General features: G+C 43.4%; 1 protein-coding gene across 1 annotated transcript; it reads left to right on the top strand.

The window, feature by feature from the left end:
* The first annotated feature begins 1,017 nt into the window (after nucleotides 1-1,017).
* Nucleotides 1,018-9,645, top strand: LOC103057235 (zinc finger protein 24-like). Its single transcript, XM_025175993.2, has 4 exons — nucleotides 1,018-1,108; nucleotides 2,961-3,419; nucleotides 4,657-4,798; nucleotides 7,325-9,645. The coding sequence occupies exons 2-4, from the start codon at nucleotides 3,006-3,008 to the stop codon at nucleotides 8,086-8,088; spliced, it is 1,320 nt and encodes a 439-aa protein (XP_025031761.1). The 5' UTR covers nucleotides 1,018-1,108; nucleotides 2,961-3,005; the 3' UTR covers nucleotides 8,089-9,645.
* Nucleotides 9,646-15,359: the final 5,714 nt, after the last annotated feature.

Below are 15,359 nucleotides of genomic sequence, written 5' to 3' on the forward strand. Positions count from 1 at the left end.
TTTGTTTTATTTGGGGGAGGGGGAAGTCAGACAGATTCAGATATCATTTTACATTTTTGGAATTAACCCATGGTTTACTGTACTAACCCAGGTGGCTGGATTTCCACCACTGAATGAACCGTGAACTAGCCATTTTTGCTAGTTGATGGCCACTGGATGGACACCTCCGAATAGTTTTCTTGACAAAGGCACAGAAGTGGTTTGCCTTTGCTTTCCTCTGGGAGAGCAAATGGGGTCTGGGATGTTTTTTCCCCTAACTTCCTTGTCTAGCCTATGGGCCTGGGATTTCCTAGTGGTCTCCCATCCATGGACTAACCAAAGCCACCCTCTCTTAGCTTTTGTAAGAATAGCCGAGGGAGATGGTGTGCTGCTGTCAGAGTCTGCACACTCAATCCCAAAGTTCAGTAAATCCTCTGGAGACCAAAAGTTCCATCAGAGATTTCTTTATTCAGGAGAAGCATACAGCATCATAGTTTGTTGAGTCTAATTCTACATAGCAAAGCCTTGTCCTTTTAAGCCCAACTTCCCCCCCCTTCTAGGTTTCTAATCCCGCTTGCAGCTCTTCGCGCCCTGCCCCGGCTCTCACACCTCCTGGCCTTGGATGTCTGTTTCAAGATAGAGATAACGGCACCTGGCCTCCTCTTCCCCCCTTTATGGCAGGTCAAGCAAACGGTTAGAATAACATTCCCAGTATTTCACTATTGATCTATGGTTAGCAATAAAAGCAAAATATAAACAATTGAAGGTTCTGGTTTGCGTAGATCCTGACAGCTGCCACAAACTAGCCAACTATATTTTTGCTTAGCATGTTGTGCGAACTCAGCGTGCGGTTCCCGACGGCTGTTTCTCCCGCAAAGTTAAGATGAGAGAGAGCAATGGAGGCGAATATTTAACCGTTAAGATGAGAGAGTTTGAATTCCTGGAGGGGCAGGAAGACTTCCGCAGGCGGGAAGAGAACGCTCTGGGAAACAAATACAAACAAAAAAAGAAAAGGAAAACCGCTGCTTCCGGTTCCGGTTCCGGTTCCCGTGGGAAAGTGGCCTTTGAATTTTCCCACGCGGAGGTTGCACCGGTTGGAAAGGCTTTTCCACGCCTGGAAGGGAAACAGGCACGTGGGAAGGGCTGCGGGTGCGGGAGGAGAGGCTTCTCCCTGCAGGTTGCGTGGCAGGCAGATATTCCACCGGGGAAGTTCTTGGGTTGGGGAAGGGATGGTGGAGGCATCTCGGGTATCTGTCAATTCCGTGCCTTGGATGAGGTCGCCCTAAGCCAGGGTTGGCTGAACCATATTCGCTGAATAGCCACGAAAGTGTTCACCCAACATGCTAAGCCATAAACCATGGTTTTACTAACAACCGTGGTTGGGTTCACACAAAGAGGTCAACCAGAATGTGATTTGCTTGGCTTTATAGTTGAGCAAACTGAACCTGTGGAGAACTGCAAACTCCAACAGAAGCAGAGAAAGGGCTGTAAAAAGGGCAAGTGGTGGAAGAGTAGCCGAGACATTTTAACCTTTATGCAAAAGAAGGCCGTGCAATTTTGGATTGTAATTTTGTCCCTTATGTATGAGTACTCCCCAACATTAAAAATATCAGATGTAGATGCTCCAGGTTGTATATCAATAACAAAAAATTCTCTGCCACAATCTACGTGATATTAACAAAGCCATAACCGTCATGCCAGTTTGAAAACTAAGTGGGTGAATGTAATTCTAAAAGAAACACTTCCTTTCTATCAGTTCCTTGCATTAATGTGCCAATCTTGCCCCTTGAAGATAGAATATACATCTCATAAATAAACAGGAATATATGCCATGTATTTAAAGCTTTGAAAAGTAAAGCATTCTAACAAAAATTGCGTTGTATCAGAAATTATGTCTCTGCTTGCAAATCCTTTCAGACTTTGGGGGCTTGGCAGATCTTTCTAAAACTCACCTAAAGAAAAATAATTTCACTGAGATCTGAACCGATAAGTTTGTATACTATGAAAATACTTTGGTATATGGTTAAATTGAGCAGGATGCTTGACAGAAATTATTTATCTGTAGTTTGAAATAGTTGCTAAGCTCTTGATAGCTCCAATCATGAACTGGACTCAACAAATATAACAGTAAAAATATTGTTTTTTGGAGAATGTTATTAATCTGAAATGTCCATGAACCACTGTTAATCTTCAAAAGTAAAGGGATGTGCTGTTTGAAAAATTATCCTTAGCAACAACAAAAAAACTTAACAGTCATAAAGACCAATGGTTTAATTGTAAAAATTAAAGAAGAACATTTAATAGTTTGCAGGAGCAGTAAGATGTCACCTTTATCCTCTCTAAAATATTATAAAGTAGCATTTCAGCTATTTTTTAAAAGGTACTGTTATTTATTAGTAAAATGTGCATTGGCTATCCTGTTAACTTGGGTGTTTTTAACATCATAAAAATTCTATAAATAAAATAGGCAACAAGCTAAATACAATAATGGTTAAAACATAAAAATGTAAGCATTTTATTTTTTGCTACACAAGCCATTTACTGAATTTAAAATCATGCACCCTACATTGTCACTGATGTGTTTGTATGTAGTGAGTCCTTTATGTTTATTTTTTGTGTGTATGTATGTTTGTATGTGTATATATGTGTGTCTGTGTGTGTCTGTATACATATGGCTCAGTATGGTGTAGTGGTTAAGGTGCTAGACCAGGAGTGGGGAGGCTCAGGTTCTAGTTCTCCCTTTAGCATGGAAGCTGGCTTGATGACTTTGCCAGCCACTCTGAGCTCTAGGCTGAGAAATCAAAACCAAATTGGTAGAAAGAGAGGTGAGAAGTACTGAGAAATCAAATTACAAATCTCTTGGCCCGGAGAAACTTAACAAATCATAAAGTTTAATCAGCTCTACTCAGAACGGCAACTCATCCTTGTTTACAACATGTGACTAGAGAGGATACTAACATTTTCATTTCCTCTTCTTTAAGAGCACTGCAGCTTCAGCCCACTCAGCATCTCGGAGGTACAAGAGAATGGCCCATCTCCTGCCAGACCTTTGCAAAGAGACCCCTTTGACTGGCAGCAGTCTCTGGGCCAGCAACAGAAGCAGCAGACAGAAGGTGAAGGAGGAAATCCAGGAAGAGGAGGAGATGGCTGGCTTAGAAATGCAGCGCCTGCACTTCAGACAATTTGGCTACCAGGAGGCTGAGGGGCCACGAGAGGTGTGCAACCATCTCTGGGAACTTTGCAACCTGTGGCTGAAACCAGAGAGGCACACCAAAGAGCAGATTCTCGAGCTGGTGGTCCTGGAGCAATTCCTGACGGTCCTGCCCCCACGGATCCAGAACTGGGTCCGAGATGTGGAGCCGGAGAACTGCTCCCAGGCGGTGGCCTTGGCGGAAGATTTCCTGCTGAGGCAGCAAGAGGAGGAGAATCAGGAAGAGCTGGTGAGAATATTTGACCCTGGTCACGTTGTTGGGACGTGGTTTAGATCAGTGTTTCTCAAATGTGGCCACTTGCTGGCTGGGGAGTTCTGGGAGTTGAAGTCCACATGTCTTAAAGTGCCCAAGTTTGAGAAACACTGATGTAGATGGCTAAGCTGGTGGTGTAGATAGCAATAAAGTGTATGGGCAATCTTTTTTGGCTGGAAGGATTGCAGTGATTTGGGAGGAATTTTAACTATCAGGACCCTGAGTGCTAATGTCTCTTTGATCAGCCTGATTGCTAAGCTTCCTTACTATTCTTGTGCAGAGTTAATGTTTTCCTAATTTTTTTCCTCCTGTCATGTATAAATCTAAGCTAGCCCCTTTTTTTGTTAGGAAGGGCTGAACAAATCTGGCCACTCTTGGTGCTAAATGCTGAAATAACTCTGCCTTCTGTGATCAGCCTGTTCAGGGTAGCTGCTAGGTCTTCTTTAAGCACAGCGAGAGGGTCAAATCCATCCACATCAGCCTGCATTGTCAGCATGATCCAACATCTGAAGAGAACAGCTTTGACCATGAATTTGCCAGCAAGTAGATGGAGAGGATGGGTGGGGGAAATGGGGATTTTTGAAATGTGTTTTAATTCTATACAATTAGTTATATGGAAGACTGCCCAATTCAGAACAACACTGTGCATGTTACAGTGCTAAAAACAGATAAAAAACAACAATTATCAAAAGATAAGTGACACAGAAGATTTAGTATACTCCACGCAGTGATCAGAGTTCTGTTGAGGACCTCACCATTGGTTAGCCCAAGCCTCTGGAGAACAAAAATAGTTTTAATGTATTTTTCAAATAAACTCAGGATAGGGGCCATGCAAATCTCAGGGGGACACTGTTCCAGAGGGCGGGAGCAGTGACAGAGAAGGTTTGCTTCCTGGGCCCCATCAGATGACCCTGTTTTATCGATGAGTCCCAGAGCACGTTGATTCTGACCAATCAGATTAAGCAGAATATGGGAAGCAGGCAGGGCTTTAAAGATGATAACCCACACCTTGAATTGCACCCAGAGGCCCATTTTGTTTGTTACTGTTTTCAATTGCTTAGAGATTTCATCCTTTTAGGAGTCTTTGGCCATTTCTTTTAGATCTAAGAAGCAGAATAAACCCCGTCTGTTAAGAGTGGCCTTCTCCTTAAATCTATTGCTTAATTCTGACCTCTTCACCGCTTGCTTTGTGATACCTGGACTTCCGCTGCAGAGGCTGAGACCCTTCAAAGAGGAGACGGTCTGTTTTCCTGAGGCTGATGAAGCATTGTCTGATTCCTGGCAGAAGGTCATTTTAGGCGAAATCAAACAGGAGGAGGAAGAGGAGGAGGAAGAGGAGGATGGAGCATCCCTGGGTAAGGAGCGCTCTTCCTTCTGTAGCCATGAATTTCTGGGCTGGTTTGATTGCAGCTTGTTTGGCTTGGTTGTTAGCAGGTTTGCTAGTCTGGACCATTATGTTTTATTCAGTAGACAAATCATGGCTTAGAACACTGCAATCCCAGCCAGAAACTCCAGCATTGAAGCCCACAGGAATACAAGAAGCTGGTATGGATTTGGACCATCATCCATTTAGCCTAGTAGATCAGGGTGGAGAACTCACCATAATTTCAAGCAGGAATTTTGCAGCCCTCCCTGGAGAGGCAGGGAATTGACTTTAGGACCTTTAGGAGTTGTGTCACCAACCTCTGCTCTATCACTGATGCTGCTGTGTTTGAATGAGAAATGCTTCTACTGCATTTTCTTTGCATTCTTGGTCAGCAAAGACGGGTCTGATAGGACAGGGTTACCTCTGTCCTAGTTGGAAATCAGGGCTTCCTGTCCTGTGGAGGAGCTCCTTCCTTTCAGTCTTTAGCTCCAGTTTTTAGAAGTGGTGGCTTTTCTCTCGGTTCCACTTTGAGGGCCAGCAGCAAGGCTTTCTGGTCTGCTGGGTTGACGCCTGCAGGACATTACAAAGAGAGGAAAGAAGAAATGAAAGAAGAAACCTGGAAAAATGAGTTACATGATCCATCACCGAGGGTAAGGGAATCCATTGCTTTGGCACGCTTTGACAGCAAGAAACAGTTCACTTCCGACATCACAGCTCACCCCAACACAGTGGGGGGAAGGCTAACAGTGGAGGTCCCATTAATATAAATTTGTAGGATGAAACCTGGGTAGAATTTCTACATTCCTGTAGCATTCATTGTAAGATAAGCAAGTTGGTTTCTGCAGATGCAGCCTTCAGTTGCATGGTGCTCTAGGGGATGTCGTGATGCTCAGCAGTTGTCACCTCTGCTGACCTTCTCTGGGCATATGACTGTGGTATATAGGTAGTCCTCATTTAGCGATGGCCTCATTTAGTGACCGTTAACAGTTAAGATGGTGAGGAAAAAGTAACTTTATGACCTTTGCAGGTCTGTGAAGCAAAGGAAAGCTGAAGTAAGATCATAAGCACAGTTGCAGTTTCACTTAGCGACTGCTTTGCTTAATGACTGAGTTGCCAGTCCCAGTTATGGACACTAAACAAAGACTCCCTGTATTCCTTTCCTATCAGCTCCATTTCCACTTACTGTGAATTACTTTTCTGTTCATCCAAAGTTGTCCCACCCTACAGTAGGAGACAGAATCAAAGTCAGTTCAAGTATCTAACTGACTAAGTGACTTAGTCACATTCAGGTGACTAAGGGTTAAATAATTAGCTCGTGTTTTCATGCTTGTATTACAGTGACTTGAGAGCCAGTTTGGGATAGTGGTTAAGGCACCAGGATAGAAACCAGGAAACGGTGAGTTCTAGTCCTGCCTTAGACACAAAGCCAGCCAGGTAGTCTTGGGCCAGTCACTTTCTTTCAGACATAGAAAAAAGGCAAACCCCTTCGAAAAATGCTGTCAAGAAAACTGCAGGGACTAGTCCAGGCAGACTTAACCAGGAGTTAACACTGACTTGAAGGCACCTCCCCCCATCCAAAATACAGCAAATTAAGCAATATAGAAAAATAGAAGTATGCTAAATTGAAATCTGAGGATAGATTTGAACCTGGATTCCACTGGTCCCAATCCTTCCCCTTCCCCACTACCCTACCCTAGCTCTGGGGCTGAGAGGGAGAGACTGGCCCAAAGTCACCTTGGGAACTTCCATGCTGAGGAGAGACTAAAGCCCAGGTCTCCCCATTCCTAGTCTAGCACCTTCCCCACTAGACCACACTGGCTCCAGGCAGATGATTTTCAGCCTCTGCTTCAATTATCTTCTACTAAAATTAAGTAAAAAAGCCTCACTATAAGAAGAAGAGAGATTCCATTTCTTTATTCTCCTACTTTGCTAGCTTTCTTGTTGAAAAGAAGATGATGGGTTATTCTGATAAATTTTAAAATGATGACTTCCAGTCTTGCAACATTAGATGCACCCCCCACCTCTGTTTGGCATAGAGCAGGGCTTAATGTTGGACCTAGAGTATCTGTGTGTTTGCTGTCTGTTTTCAACAATTGTGATTGAAAGGGATTCCGAAGCCTACCAGAAATAAATAGCTAATACTTACCCTTCAAGGTAGATCAGACAAGGAATCAGTGCTATGTAGATTAATAATACTTTTATTGTAAAGCTATAGTAACAGAATCTTGCAAGTCTGAATGTACTTTCCCCCTCCTTCCCTTTGTCTTTGTGTGAACTAAGGAGGGGCTTGTCTGAGATGTTTACTCAGGTTACATTCCTGCCCTGGACTCAGGCCCCTTTTATCTGACTGTTGGCTTGGTAGGGGCTCTTCCTTCTGTCCCTCAAGGCCATTCCCTCTTCCCTCTATATCAGGTTGCAGTTTTGGGATTAGCTATCCTTCGTACATATCAAATTGCAGACCTATTAGATTTAGATTAGAGAATGACCCAGATCTTAATTGTCTCCTCCCTGACAGGCGATGAGCAAGTGCCTGAGGAGGCCCCAGAGAATTCTTCAGAACCAGCATCACAGGGGATGCTCTGCAGAAGAGCTGACCAACACAGATCCTGTATGCCTGAACTAGGGGAAGCCTCTGAAAGCCAGCCAGGAAGCTGCATAGAAAAGGGACGGGACAACATGATTTGCAGTTCTTCAAGTTTCCAGCAGGCCAGAGGAGTTGGAGTCCAGCCAAGGATCCAAGACGAGCGGTTGAAAAAGTGCCTGGAATGCGGGAAAGGCTTTGTGTGGCGGTCCGAACTGATTGAACACCAGCGGTCCCACACGGGCGAGAGGCCCTATTCCTGTTCATACTGTGGGAAGAGCTTCAGCCGCAAATCCTACATTATCAAGCACGAACGGATCCACACGGGGGAGAAGCCCTACATTTGCTCCCACTGCGGCAAGGGCTTCATTTCTAAATCAGACCTCATTAAACATGAACGGACCCACACAGGAGAGAAGCCCTACATCTGTGCTGACTGCGGGCGCAGCTTCAGCAGGAAGCAATTCCTGGTGACCCATCGGAGAACGCACACCGGGGAGAAGCCGTACAAGTGCTCTGAGTGCGGCAAGAGCTTCAGCCAGCGGACATGTCTGGTCATCCACGAGAGAGCTCACACCGGAGAGAAACCATTTCAGTGCCTGGTGTGCGGGAAGAGTTTTGGGAGAAGGGATATTCTCATGACGCACCAGAAACTCCATGCCCGAGAGAAGGCTTTCCAGTGTGCTGAGTGGGTGTGAAGCAGCCAGGTCACCAGGCACAGGACACTTGGGGTTCCCGGCTGTCATATGTTTGGGAAGGGATGGAAAATGGATAGCGGAGGGGGTGCGTGTAAGTGTAGGAGAGAGACACTTGGATTGTGATTCAAGAAATGAGCTATATAAAAACTCTAGTTGGCTCATGTAGGATTTTTCGCATTTTGTAGCATTAGGTATCTACAATCCCCCAGAAAAATTAAGCTGTGATTTAGGTAAAAAAAAAAATAGTGCATCTCACAGCTCAGCAGAGATAATTGAATTATACAAACAAGTGGGCTGTTATTCACTCACCTGTTTGACTCTGGTAGATCCAGTAATGGTGACCCCTTTTCTGCCTCTCCCTGCCCCAGCCCTCATAGGCAAAGCAGGTAGCCTTTTCCAGAAATTGAGGTTTGCTGTCAGATGCCTCTTGGATGCGCATTTGATGGTTAGCGTGAGCCCGCAGTCAGATTGGCAGGTTATTCTGATCAAGTGCTGTGTTATGTTACGGTTAGGGTCTCTAAGGTTTTGAGTCTATCAATCCTTCTCTTTCCCCAGGCTCAAATTTGAGCTCAGATTTCCCAATTCAACAAGGCAGTTGCAAGTGATTTCCACGTTTGGTTTGGAGGGACAAAGCAAACTTCAGTTTGTTGATCAACCCGTAATGGCCTGGCTAAAATTCCACCCCCCAACCCCCCCATAGAAAAGAATCTGAAGTTGGCAGTTGTCAACCTGAGCCTTGCACTCAATGGAGAGTCCATCCAAGAATTGTCTTGTAGAAGTACGTTCATATAACCAATCCTTTTGAAAGTGAAAAGGGCTCTTCCCAAGGTATTTGTGGTTTATTTAGGAGTTTCCTCCTCAAAAAAATAGCCTCAGGGGTGGGTTAATGCATAATACTGAGCAAGGAACTTTGATGTGAACCAGTGTGTTATCTGAGTTAGGGTGGCTTGATTCTCACACTGTAGTGCGTTTAAAACAAGCAACATTATAGTTTACCATTATGTGTGAATCACTTGAGACATTAATGATCTCACCCATTGCACTAAGCCGTAATTTGGGTTGGGTTCGTTGTGAGATGACCGCAGCTGTTGTAGCTGGTATACTATGGTACATGGCCTAGGTTGTTGTGTAAACCCAGTCAGTTGTGGTTTCTTCCATAACAATGGTTAAGCAAGTCATGGCTTAATATGATGTGTAAACTAGCCTTTATGCCAAACCTTCATTGACATTAATTATATTTTAGGATTGAAAACATGGCTCAGAACCACTTGTTCAGTTTTGTTTTCTGTCTGCTCTCCTATTTGAGCACATATGGAGATAGTTCAGGAGGCAAGCTAACTTGCCTGTTCAAAGTGTGGAAAGGAATTGTGACAGAGGTCACAGTTTTCAAACTCTATGATTTTAGCTTGTGGCTTAGAAGCCATGACTTGTGGATTCGAACCTCAAATTATAGTTTATTTTCCTTGATTGTGATCTTGCAAGATGTTTCAATTGAACACTACGACAGTGGAAGCAACAGAGTATATTTTTTTTGACTCTTGGCCGTTTATTATTTCATTTACAATATTTTGATTTCCAGTCTTGTTTCTTTCAGAGCCATTCACTTTCCCCCTAAACTTAAAGGAACAGAATTTGCAAATATAAGTGGAAAGTCATTTGCAGAAACATCACCCTGTAAGTATATTAATGAATGGATCAGCCTATCCAGAAGCTGCCCTGAACGTAAAAGTAATTTTTAGATTGTAAGCCCCAAAAGAATCAAAACTTCTTTTAATATCCAGCATCTCATGCTCTTTTCAGGATCTTAATAAATAAAAATTATTTGGATATGTGATAACAAGGGAAAGATAAGGGTGAGGAAGTGTTGATCTCATGTTAAATCATTGCATAGAACAGGAAACAGTTGAGGCTCTTTGGTCAGGACAGCCTTTCTCATCATCCTCCGCTCCAAGTAGGTTGACTACAAATCATAGCAGCCTTCACAGTAATTCAATAAATCAGTGTTGTCCAAATTGCCCACTTTAAGATGAGTGGACTTCAACTCCCAGAATCCCCCATGCTGGCTGGGGAATCCTGGGAGTTGGTCCACTCATCTTAAAGTGGCCAAGTTTGGACAACACTGCAATAAATCATAGAACTGCAGAATTGAAAGGAATGGCAAAAATCATCTAATCTGACCCTCTGGAATGTGCCAGAAAGCCAATTAAAACTTCCTTGAGAGTTGGCTGTCCAACCTCTTATCTCCAGCCTCCACAGGAGACTGGTCCATTCTTGTTCATATCTTACCCTCAGGAAGTTTTTCTTTATACTTAAACAAAATGTAGACAGCTCCAACTGAATCCTGTTATTTCTAGTCCTGATTTCTGGGACTGTGGAAAATTATTGCTAACCATCTTCCCTTTGGGTACCTGAACATGGCTGTCTTATCTGCCCTCAATCTTTTCTCCAGACTGAACCTCCCCAGTTCCTTCAGCCTATCCTCATATATCATGTCCTTGGGTCCTTGTATCATCTTTGTTGCTGTCCTCTGAACCTGTTCTAACCTGTCAATACCCTTCTGGAAATTGGGGTGCCCAGAATCGTATTCCTTGCTTGTGTTCACTGGTGATGGCAGGTGTTTTAAATTGCATTCCCATGACACGCTAAATCATAGGCCATCCACCCACCTTTCAGCTGATAGCTACGTGGTTAGTTCATTTATCTATTTATTTTCCAATATCTATAGACCACCCAGTTGTAAAAGCTATAAAACCACAGGCAACCTCAAGAATATGTAAAATCCAGATTTATCAGGCAACAGAGAATTAGTTACCATGGAAATGGTTTATAGTTCAACACTGTATTGTGCAAAGCTTGAAAACTGGATAACTCGAGTACACCATGTTTAAGTTAATCTTGGATAAACACATTATGGATCATGACAAATTGTAGAATCCTGAGGCTACTTTAGCTAGTAGTAGTAGCCTTACCTACTTTGGTAGAAATTTTCCTTATTTGATTTTTTTTTTTTAAAGATTAAAGTCAGAGTTGGGGGGAGTTGTGTGTGAAATCCAGAGCACGTCCACTGTTGATCTTCTACTTGAGTATGATCAAGGGGAAGCCTACTCCAGACATATCATGAGGCAGTTAGGAACAGTCTCAAACTGTTTTCAAGCTCAGAGGTGTCTCCTAATGCATAACTAAAATCAACCCCACTGTAATTGAAGACTGTTTGATCCAGACCTCCTCATTGGATGATTCTTTGCTTTCTTTTCAGTTGCTGCTCTGAAACATATTTAGCAGAGACTGAATGTAGCATTGTCTGCATTCTGTGCTTTATGCTATGGAAGAGTGCTTACAATTCTTGAATATTATGGGCTCTCTCCTTTGAGGAGAGAGGGGTGGCATCTAAACATTCTTAAGAGAAGTTGGAGCTCTGTCCTTCAAGGACTCTTACAGCAACTTTGTAAAGTAGACTCTGCTATTTTTCTGCTCTTTCAGAAATGGGGATGGGAAAGTGATTAAGCCTGGAAAACTAGTGGTTGGCTACAGAGGAAAATTAGGGTTGTATTTTTAGTCTTTTCATTAAGACGGCAGTCCTCAGTGTTTTACATCCTCTTTTGACCTCCATCATTCCAAATAACTAGGTGCATTGTGGGAAATTTAAATGACATACACCTTCACTAATGTAATATAGCAAGGAGAGCAAAACACTGGGGCTGAGGGCACATTTGGGATTTTGAAAGCATGTGGTGGGAGGTAATGAATCATCTGGCATATTGAGCACAGCCTTGGGAGATGTTATCTGAACCAGGCCTGGTTTCATGAGAATTCTTCTGGATTGGGATTTGGACATTGTAGACTTGACATTACCACACAGCCCTGTCCCAGAAGACAAATGAGCCTCCACTCCAGCATGTTCTTACTAACCCAGGAGGACCTTTATGAGTTGAAAGGTATCCCTGCAATTAAGTATGTTGCTTGCTGATCCTTTGCTATACAGCAGGTCATTCTCCTCCTCCTTCTCCTCCTCCTCCTAACATAAGTACATAAATACCCAGCACATTATTCCCTTTCAGGCTAAGCAGTGTTTTGCAGCACACAGAAAAAGAGTAAGAAATAGTAAGACAAAGATGTTAAGCCATGAGATAAGAGAAAGAAAAGGAAACACAGCTAAATCTGGTTTACACCAACTCTCCATGAATTGCATCATTGCTCCTACTAATCCATACATTGCTTTATGCCTTTTGTTATTTAAAACTTCCATTTGTCTCTCTTCGAGGATCTCCTCAGCTCCATCTAACCACAGCTTTCATGATCTTCCCTTTCCTCTCAACCCATTCAGTCTCTATTCATGAATGGAGAGTCAATTCTGATGGTCCTGATCTTGTAAGTTAAGTTGGTCTCTTAATTGTCCTATTTTTTTAGGCTTTATTTTTATGAAACTGTTACTAAAATGTAGGTCAGGTTTTGGGGTAAGTGTTCATGTCTGGAAAATTGTGGGAAAGTGGCAGGTACTCGCGATGAGTAGACACCAAAATACGCTCAGCGGTCATCCAAATGTGACAGGAGGCAAACGAGAGGAAAGCACCCAGATGCCTTCCAGCAGGTGGCTTCAGCACCATGGACAGCTCCCTGCGGAGGGCGCACCCAGATGCCTTCCAGCGGGTGCCTTCAGCACCATGGACAGCTCCTTGTGGGGAAAGCACCCAGGGGCCTTCCAGCGGGTGCCTTCAGCACCATGGACAGCTCTCAGCAAGCCATACAGTAAGAGCCTCACACCTGTTTAGAGTCCTTATGGAGCTACTTGAGTTCGGAAAGTTGTACTAATAGCTTAACTATAGACCTAATTAGGCTTGTAGTTGCTCAGGTTAGTTCAGCTGTACATAATACTCTAATCTGGACTGAACCATTGTATTTAAAGGCACTTGAGCACAAGCTCTTTTAATTTCATGCCTTTTCCCAATTCATTATGTGCCATCAGGGTGTTGTCAGCTCTTAGTGATCACATACATTTTCTCCATGACTTTTCCCAATAGCCTTTAGCAAAAAATAGGATGTCACTTTTGCACAGCAGGAGAGTGAGTTGATACGGTGGTACCTCGGGTCACGAACGCTTCTGTTCACGACCAATTCGGGTCACGAACAGCACGGTTCGCAAAATTTTGCTTCCGTTCGTGAACTCCGCATCGGGTGACGAACAGGATCCACGGCCATTTTCCCTGCTGACACACGTGGTCGTGGCTTCCTGTAGGGAGGGGGACTCTCCCTCCAAACAAAAACTGCCTCCCCACCCGCCTTCCTGTCCTCCACGCCTCAAGCAAGGTTAGTGTTCTCTCTCTTCATACCGTACTGTACTGTACTTTGTGTCATATTTTTGTGGTTTAATAAAAAAATACATATGGTTCAGAACGGATTAACCGTATTTACATTGAACCTTATGGGAAAATTTGATTCGGGTCGCAACCAATTTGGGTCGCGACCAGAGTCGCAGAACGAATTAAGTTCGTGACCCGAGGTACCACTGTAATTTCTTTTGAGCTAGACTGATTTCAAGGTGCCTTTCAGAGAGTCCACTCACTTTCCATAAACGGATGTTTGTAGGTCGACATTATTTCTATGCTGTTTTTCATGGCCCATGTTTTCTCTTACATAGTACAAGGAAATGTACAAAAACACAATATAGAGGGGGGAAAGTCAGTTAAGAGTAAAGAACTAAAGCAATTTTTTTTCATTTAAAGAAAATCTATAAATCAGCACAAGTCCAGTAAAACTATTTAAAATGACACAGCAAAATGACAAACAATAAAGGTAGGGTGAGATCAAAGAATTTAAAAGCCCCTTTCAAGTATGGGAAAGTCAGCTTTTGATTTATAGGGTTTACTTTACACGTAGTCCTTGCTTAATGACCACAATAGAGACTGGAAACTCCGTCGTTAAGCGGGGTGGTTCAGTGAGTTGCGCCCAATTTTACAACCTTTTTTGCAGCGGTCATTAAGTGAATCATGGCCAATCAGCGAATCACACAGTCATTAAGCAAATCACGTGGTTCCCCATTGATTTTACTTGTTGGAAGCTGGCTGGGAAGGTCACAAATGGCGATCATGACCCTGGGACACTGCAACTGTTGTAAGTGCCAAGCACCCGGTTGCCAAGCACCCGGATTGCAATCATGTGGCTGCGGGGGTGCTGCGACAATTATAAGTGCGAGGACTGGTTGTAATTCCCTTTGTTCAGCACCGTTGTAACTTCAAACAATCACGAAACACATGGTTAAATGAGGACCACCTGTATTTGAGTTCAAAGATCCACCCATTGCAGTGTGATATTGATATTGATAGGGGATAGCATCTGCTCACTGTGAAAGTTAAACATAGGCTTACGAAACATTGATCAAAATACTACCAGGGAATGGCTGGAGAGCTTTAAAAAATCCCATTCTGAAATGGCAAACCTCCATACTGTTGCTAAAAACAATATGTGGAGATATCCAGTAATTCCCCAAGAGTCAAGCTCAACTCAGAGGATTTTACCTTTTGGATGCATCATAGTTAACTGAGACAGGTTGACCTTTCAGAGGCCTCTGAAGTAAGATGGAGATGGCACGTGGAGAGAAGGCTCATCCTCACTTGTGGCAAGGGATAGTCGGAATATTCTCCCCAGGGAGAACTGAGCATCAGAGTGCCTGCCATGTAGAGGAAGGGCAGGGAAGAAGGATTGGATTGGACCCAAACTTTACAGGAGGCAAATGGTCTGGGAAACCATCATTCATTTCAATGTATAGAACCACTGTAGACCATGCTAATGGGTGGGGTGAGGGTTAAGGGCAAGGGCGTCTGCAGGGGAAGGTCAGGATGGCAGGCACAGCCGTGCAATTGAAACCCTGCCCTTTACTATCTGTGTGCAACATCAATGCATGTACAAAAGAATGCAGCTCCAGTAATGCAGTAGTATCCACCATCTTGATTTTTCACACATACTGCCCCCCCCAATGCCCTGGCTAAGGACCACAGGTTGGGTCACAACCAAGAAAGACAGCAAGATTTACACTTGAATTAATTTAAATTTTATTAGAAGTTCCTTTACTGAATATTCATTATTACTCTCTGCACATTTCCAAAAATGCATAAAAATTACTACTGTGTTTGATGCTTGTTTTGCTACATGCTCTCTAACATGTCTGCTCAGCCCCCTAAATTCTGGTGATCTCTTTGGCCGGAAGGATTCAAAACCTGCAGCCAGGACATAGCTCTCTTAGGACTGATGAAAAAGTCACAGAACTGGGAAAAGAT

This window comes from Python bivittatus, unplaced genomic scaffold (assembly GCF_059951505.1).
Source record: "Python bivittatus isolate LINGU-HERP-01145 unplaced genomic scaffold, Pbiv_v1 ctg000810_np1212, whole genome shotgun sequence".
NCBI lineage: Eukaryota > Metazoa > Chordata > Lepidosauria > Squamata > Pythonidae > Python > Python bivittatus.